This window comes from Belonocnema kinseyi, chromosome 4, assembly GCF_010883055.1.
Source record: "Belonocnema kinseyi isolate 2016_QV_RU_SX_M_011 chromosome 4, B_treatae_v1, whole genome shotgun sequence".
Lineage (NCBI taxonomy): Eukaryota > Metazoa > Arthropoda > Insecta > Hymenoptera > Cynipidae > Belonocnema > Belonocnema kinseyi.
In genome coordinates this window covers 85031310-85039284 of record NC_046660.1, presented here as the reverse complement: position 1 = coordinate 85039284, position 7975 = coordinate 85031310, and the positions used below count along the sequence as shown (strand labels likewise).

General features: G+C 33.1%; 1 protein-coding gene across 8 annotated transcripts in view; it reads right to left on the bottom strand.

The window, feature by feature from the left end:
- The window catches only part of LOC117170661 (poly(rC)-binding protein 3), a 57121-nt gene that overhangs the window by 26098 nt on the left and 23048 nt on the right, over window positions 1-7975 (bottom strand). For 6 of the 8 annotated variants that reach the window (XM_033357585.1, XM_033357584.1, XM_033357581.1 and 3 more), the window contains exon 5: window positions 5599-6003. In XM_033357585.1, the coding sequence (XP_033213476.1) occupies window positions 5599-6003 (405 nt within the window). The remainder of the gene's footprint in view (window positions 1-5598; window positions 6004-7975) is intronic. The other 2 variants (XM_033357583.1, XM_033357582.1) reach the window with 1 other exon arrangement.

Genomic DNA, 7975 nt, shown 5'->3' with positions numbered 1-7975 from the left:
GTTCGAACGTTCAAAAAATGTTGAGGTTCAGAAAAAAGATGAAATAATTTTCAGTGAAGTTCCTACCAAAATGCAGTACCTAAGCGTACTTTATTGTACTCTTATACATTTCCCAAAGTTTCACCTCGATATTTTATTTACAAAAAAAGTTCTTAGGTTTAAAAAAATATTCAGTGAACTGAAAAACTGTGGTCGGTAATATAGGTATTTAGCTGTGTCACATGCCCTTAAAGGAGGGAATTTTCATCCGAAAGGGTCAAATTCTCAACGATGATCGACTCAATTTATTAATATTTATTTCATAATCTTTCGGGAGAGGAAAACAAATTGTTTGAAGAAAACAAAATTTTTCTTTTTAACTTGAGAATTCCCGTTGAATTTTTAGAATAAACTTTGGTATTGTTCCAGCTTCCTGGGCGAAGAAAGTGGTACAATTAAATGACGAGCATCAATGAGACGACGACGACCGAGGGTTACGAACAGATTGATCGAACGCATGACAGGAAAGATGCAGTTTAGGATTAATTGTATTATATCCTGTAAGCAATAGTGGCCCAGAGAGTCAACTCGACGGAATAGAGGTTCCATCTATCGTCAGAAGATTTAAAATATTACAAATTTCAGTTGGTTTATTAATTTAAGTTCAGGGTTGCGTCCAAATTCGCTGATTTTTCCACACTGTCAATGCAAATATTTGAAATATTTAAAACTATAAATATTTCTAATGCCATCAATTTTTGATTTTATAGAACTTTTAATTTAGAATTGTCTTTGTAAAAATTGCTTTGTAAAATACTTTTAAATTTCAAAATGTCTAGTTTAAATAAATTTTCATTAGTCTAAAATTTGTATTTCAAAATCAGAACCTTATTAAATTAAACTAATATGTAAAAACTTAAAATCTGTAAATAACAACAATCAAATTTTTTATAAGGCCTTATAAAATCTAAAACTCAATTTTACTCTGAAAATATAGTAAATAAATAAAACTTGAAATAACTTGAAATTTGAATGGCAGAGATCACAGCGCAAAAGTGGAAACGATCAAAACCTTTATATTTACACGTGGAGTAGTAGAAACAGACTTTACGAAATTTTATATTTTTAAATAATTCCCTTTCGCTGAAATGAAAAACTCCGATAAAAAATGTAAAAAAAAAATTATTCTGAATTTTCAAAATTGAACTAAAAATTAAATCACACAAAGTAGAACTTCTTTGAATATTAAACTTTTCAAATTGGAGCTTAAAAGGCTTAATTCCAAAATGTTTGATTTAAACGCCCAATAACTTACAAGTATAAAATGAAAGCTTTCAAAACGTTTTAATTAAACAAATTTGAATTAAATGCCGTTAAATTACACCATTTTCATGCTTAAACTTTTATAAATCGAACAGTTTAAAGATTTCTGGTTACAAATTTAAATCCTGGTTATCATTTTTAATGCTCTAAATTGAGGAATGAATCAGAACATTTTTTAAATATTTAATACGTTTTTTTTTCTATCCGAATGTTTTTTAAATTAAAAGTTAACTTATTTTAATTTTAAGTAATTTCAAACAACTTTTTTCCAAATTGTTTAGTTTCGAATATTATAATAATATGTAACGTAATAAATTTGAAATCGAACTTATTTTCAATTGCATTATAGACTGTGATATTCCAAGTGGTAGAATAGACATTTCTCCTAAAATGTCTCCTTTAAAATTTATTTAAATCCTAAATAGTTTAGTTTGAAATTGGTCAAATAAACATTTGTAAATTTTTTATTAGCAGCATTTAAAAATAAAATTTGAGATTGCTAATGAGTACTATAAAACTTTAAAATCAAAGTGGCTCCATTTACAATATTTTCCTTTAAATTGTTTAAGTTGGAAGATTTTAAACTTGGAATATTATATTTCTAAATGTTTCACTTTGTAAATTTCAATGAAAAATTGTCCACCTTCTAATGGTTTATATATATATATATATATTAAAATTAACAAATAAATAAATAAATTGTTCCAAATTTCTATTGAACGACTTCTGTCTCCGATTTTAAGATTTTGAACATATTTTAAAACCAAACATTTAATTTAAATTATCATCATTAATTATGACAGATAATTTTATAAGTTACAAAAAATAACTTTCAGTACTTGTTTTTTAGACGTATAAATCGAACCATGTTTTTTTTAGTTCTTACGTACATTTATTAATTTCAGAGAATTTCCCGCATAGTTCAAATATCGTATATAGAAAGAGAAAAGGTGAAGTTTTTCCAGAATAAGGAAAGAAAGCGGAAACGCATGGTTAAGACTGTGATCCTTGGAATGGTTCTATCTAAAACTATCAAAATTTAAAAATAACGGAAATGCACAAATTCTTGAATCTACATTCCCCAATGTAGCAATCTTGAAGTTTATAAATAAGGATACAGTACAAAATCTTTGTTGAAAATTTAAAATCCGATTAAAACCATTAATCTCGGCATTCCAGGAATACATTTATCGACAACCCGAGCTTCTTCGATTTGGGGGAAGCTAGCGACTCATTAAATTAATAAACCTTGTCTCAGTTCTACTATTAATATCTCGTAAAATCGATTTGTATTAGTAGTTACAACGAGCAATCGCAGTCTCATCAAAAGCAGAGACCCGGACCATTTCTTTCCGAATCTTTTATGCCTAAGAGCAGCGACGCGACACTTTCCAGCGATAAATGTGCACCTCTTTCGTCAGAGGCAAATGAACGGAAGGAAGGCAAAAAAAGAGAGTGAGAGAAAAGCTTCGAATGGGTCGTGCTGCATTCTTCTTTCGTGAATGACAAGAAAAAAAGAAAGAAAAAAAAAGAAAATAGAAAAGAGTAAATGGTAAAAGGGAAGAGCGAAAAAAAAGAAGCTGATTGGTGATTGGAGGATAATAAAAATAGGCAGGTACTCGGTCTGGCTGCTCGCATTTCAACTTGGCGTGCTTATCGCGGTCGCATTTTTCTTGCATTCTTTCCCTACCATGCATCGGATTCATCTGCCCATTTTGATAGAACGAGCAGGTTTTTTCTAAGAGGACAACTCTAGCTTTAGGAAGGTTAGTCATGTTTGTATGTGACTAACACAATGGGTATTAGCTACGATACAACATGTGAAAACAGAAAGAGGCGCTTAGAAAACATTTAAATTCGTGCGGACACATAAAGAGTTACAGCAAAGTAAAAATACTATCTCAACACTAACAGATTCCGACGTGACACTTCGTTTTATTCTTAAATCACAAAGTTTCTTTTATGACTTATCTATTTTAAATAGAGATAGTATTGAGTATTTAAAAAAAAAACACAAACCTAAAAAAATCTCTGCGTAATTTAAATCGACTAATCAAGCCCGAATTATGGAAGAGAGTTAAATTGAAATTAAAAAGAGAGTTCCCCCTGAAGTAATAGAAAGAGTTGCGAAATAGTGTCACAACCGCAATCCGTTTCCAGTGATCGGGCTTGAGATTTTACGCGATTATAGAGGAGAGCGATTAGTGGACAGGTAGAGTGGCTCAGGCATCTTCCGAGAAGGCGACGATTTCCAGATAATAAATAATTTTTAAAAGTATGACATAAGTAGATATTCAAGAGAGATAAATCGTCGCATTTCGGGACGATTTCCTCTAAATCGGTGGGTTATTGAGTTAAAAAGCAGGACAGTTTCGGGGGTTGTGTTGTATACGTAAACAAGGTGGTATTTGGGTTTGGGGGGGTCGAGAGGGTTTGAAGAAGAGATGGCCACTTGAACCACGGGCCATCTCAATCCACTAGGGACATCCCACGCGATATCGCCGCACTCAGCTCTCAATAAAGACATCGAAAAAGTTCCTGGCTACATTTCATTTCGTTCGCGAATTAAAATCTAGTGCTGGATTTGAACGATTCGAATCCCAATTTCAAATCAGACTTTGAATCGAGTTTCAAGATTTATTAGAGACACATTGACAAATTTATTCGCTTTCTGATCATTAGTAATTTAATAATAGAACTTCTTTTAAATAAGAAGAGAAATTCACAAATCTAAAAAAATGCCTGCATTTTTTTTTTTTTTGAGTTCACACCTAGGTCATTCGTAGCTTTATGACCAATGAAACCAATTAGGAATTTTCACTTCAACCGCCAGTTAACTTCACATTGTTGAATGCTGAAGGGAAAACAGTTAACCCAATACATCCGACAAAACTTTATTTTTGTAATATCATTGTGATGAATAATAAGTATTATCATTTTATTATTTCATTAAATAGTTCTTACAAATAAAACAAACTTTTTTCAAGTATTTTTTTACAGAAAAAATTAGTTATTATGAAGATATTAGCAAAATAGGGCAAAAATGGATTGAAACACATTAATGTAGTCCATTTGTTTCCCCTCAGCACTCAACTAAGTGAAGTTCGCTGGTGGTAGACGTGAAAATATCTAATTTCGGACCAGAAAGTTCCAAGAGGCGGCGCTGAAAGCAACAGATCCAAGAGTCTTTCCAATTATCTGAATCGTACAAATTTAACCTGCATTTGCTAGCAATTTATTGTAGACTTAATTTGTAAATTACATATTTACGAGATTTCCTAAGTAAATAATATGTATGATTTATAGCTAAATCTTCAATAACTTTCAATAAAATGCAAGTCAAAAGTTTACAATTAAAACTCAGGACTCTTGCTGTGTCTAATGCTTTCAGGGTCGCCTCTCGGAGCGTTCGAAACCGAAAGGCAAGAAATTCAAATTATCTTTCAATTAAAAAAGTTTCTATTTAAAAATAGGGCCTTACAATGAAAGTTCTAGGTAGTGTTTTTTTTTGTTTGGATTCATGTTTGCGAATAAAGATCATGACCACGAAGTAAAATTGGGAAATTTTTAGTATCCAATATTTATCAGTTTCGAGAAAAACAATTGTAGAAGCTTGCACCGTTGGTCTTATGGGCTAGAAAACTATAGTTTCCAACAGTTCGAGTAGCTTATTCACAATTATTTTAAATTATGCACAAATAAACATTTTGAATGCTTCATTTCATTAAAAAAACTTGCTTTTCGAACTATTGTCGCAAAAACATTTATGTTGGATGAATGAAACTTCCATTCTCTTTTTTAAAAATGTGAATGCTTTTACATTATAAATAAATCATTTGATTATTAAAAAAAAAAGGTTTGGAGAAAAAACTACCATCATGCAAAGTTGACAGGAAGAGTCGAGCCCGCAACCTTCTGGCTACAAACCCGACGCTACCACCTGAGCTATTCGGTCGATGACAAAAACTGTATTCTAGGAATTTCAGAGAATTTTACTTTGGCTCCATAAACTTCATTTACAAAAATTATAAACCCAAATGAAAAAAAAACACAAACACACCAGCTGGCACTCCCCTTGTTAGTGATTGTAAAAATGAACAAAAAACCGAGCTGTTTTTGGGTTTGGCAAATTCGCGTGGGTTTTTTTTTTTGGTCTGAAGAACAAAGACTGGAGGGGTGGAATGGACACGGTACTCTCACGTGTTTGCTTGGACTTACATGTTTCTGAGAGTGAGACTCGGGTGGTTTTGGGCTTGTGGTTGGGAGGGGGTGGATCACGAAAAACAAAAGACTTACGACGTCTGCCACGAGGTGTGCGGGCGGGAGGGCTGCCTGCAAGTGTCCACTCTTCAGCAGGGGGTCGGCGAGGCCTGCCACGTTGGCGTGTAGGGGTTGAAGGGGATGATGGGGATTAAGATGGGCCGGTAGGAAGGGATGCCCGTTAGAAGCGGCAAAGGGCGAGGAGGGGTGATGAGCCGCGAAGGGCGAGGCTGTCAAATTATGGCTGTTCAGCGAGGGTGGGTGAGCGTGCCCCATAGCGGGGACAGTGGGCATTTGCATTTGCATTACTGTACTTACGTCCGAGTGGGCGGGCACCGCGTAATTACCCTGGATGGTGAAGGCTTGCCCACCAGCCAGGATCACTGGCCCACCAACTTGGGGTTTGGGGCGATAAGGGATCGTGGCACCTTTGGGAGGGGACTGAAACAGAAAACATAACAAGCATTATTATAAATTATTATAACATTCATTCATTAATTATCACTATCAAAAATCTTATTATTCTATTTAGGCCAAGTCTCATGCCAAAGAACCTCTTCAATCAAGATCTCAAAAATTCTCAATTAGCTAGAGACGCACTTCAGGAAAGGTAATGCTTTTACTTTTTTAAAACCTTTTCCGACATTTATATATTTAAAAACAATCCTTTCTCAATCTAATATTTGAAATTAACGAGGACCTGACATGGAAGAAGTTCTCTGAGGGATCAGAAACGATCGTAATTGATAATCAAACACCAGAAATAGGGAAGATAATTCCAATCGATTTCTCTCCACAATGAAAGAAGCAAACCAGCGTTCATCGAGTTTCATTAGCAGTAACAGATTCCATTAGTAAGAGTAACACGATTATGTGGCATGTTATTTCGGAAGAATCGATGTGCGTTGGTTTATGACTTTCAAGTCTGCGAATGAGAGGTAGATTGTGGGCAGATGATTATTAGCGACAACGTGGTAGAATTCAATTCATCCAACGTTGCCGCTGTGAATCTAACAATGTAAATGGGAAAAATCTAAATCATGAATGTTCATTGTTTGATTCATTGGGGAAATTGTGTACTGGGCAAACGTTTGACGTCTCATGCAAATTTACAAAATTTCACGCTGATTTTCCTTGCATTACTATAATTTTCCTTTTCATTAATAATTTCCTTTCTCAAAAACAAGTTTACTAAAATTTTAGAGCGTGAAATCTCTGTAACTTTGAAAACGACCCATCAGCATCTTTGACAATATCTTGATGTTGCAAACTTTCAGGTAAACAAGACACAACTCTGAATATTAATGTGTTTATCTTTAAAAGAAAATTGACTTCTGTAATGGTCTCTTTTTAGTTCTTGGAAAGTGATTAAAATAGTAAAGACGTTTCGAATTTATGAACTTTTGTTTTTAATTAGTTTCCAGTTTAGATGGCTGATGGGTTTCTCGACTCGAAGAGAAAAGTCCAAAACACGCTATCTAAAGTTATGTAAGATTTTGATTACAGACATAAATCAAGTATTATGCAGCAAATCAAGTAGCATTAACTATCTATTTTGAAACAATATCTTTATAACAATAGACCATTTCGAAAATATAAAAATGCACCATTCTCTCCTTTAGTTAAATTACTCGAAACTTTCCCTTCATATAAATAACGTTAGATGGAGTTTGTGCTTTCGAGTGAGGGTGGAGTAAAATACGGTATCGGGCCGTAAGTTGCATGGATATTGTATTCTTTGCAAAAGAGAAAATAATAAAGTTTTCATTCGATCTCGAATAGATACGACGCAGCGATCGTGGTTTGGGGATAAGCAGACTCTGCACTATTCCGCACCATCTCCGAAGAATATCAATGAGCAGGGAGTTTGTTCGAAAGTCATAAGTCAGACTTTACTGCCCATGAATACTTGTATTAAAAAATCGAGAAATACTAAAGTGTAAAACCCTTTCAAAATTAAATTTTCTCCTGAATCTCGTTTCAACCCGTTTCCTTCAGGAACCAGAAAAAAAATACGAATAAAACTTTTCAGAATAAAAAGTGCAGGCCTCGGGCTGACTTTAGGGATTAAAAATAGTGTAAACAGTGTTAAAAATTTGAAAGTTTATTAATTTCTGTTTAAAAGTCTAATATTTAATTTATTATTACAAATTCAACCATTTTTTTTAAAAAGATCATATTTATTGTTCGACAATTCAATTATTTTGTTGAAAATTTTATCTTTCTATAGGAATATCACCTTTTTTTTAAATTCAACGCCTGGTTAGAAACTATTCTGTTTCGGTTGAAAATTAACTTTTTGATAAAAATTCATTTTTTTCTTGTTAAAAATGAAACTGTTTGGTTAAAAATATATCTGTTTTAGTTAAAGATTCCAGAATTTTGCTGAAAATTTGTTTTTGCTGACTGAATA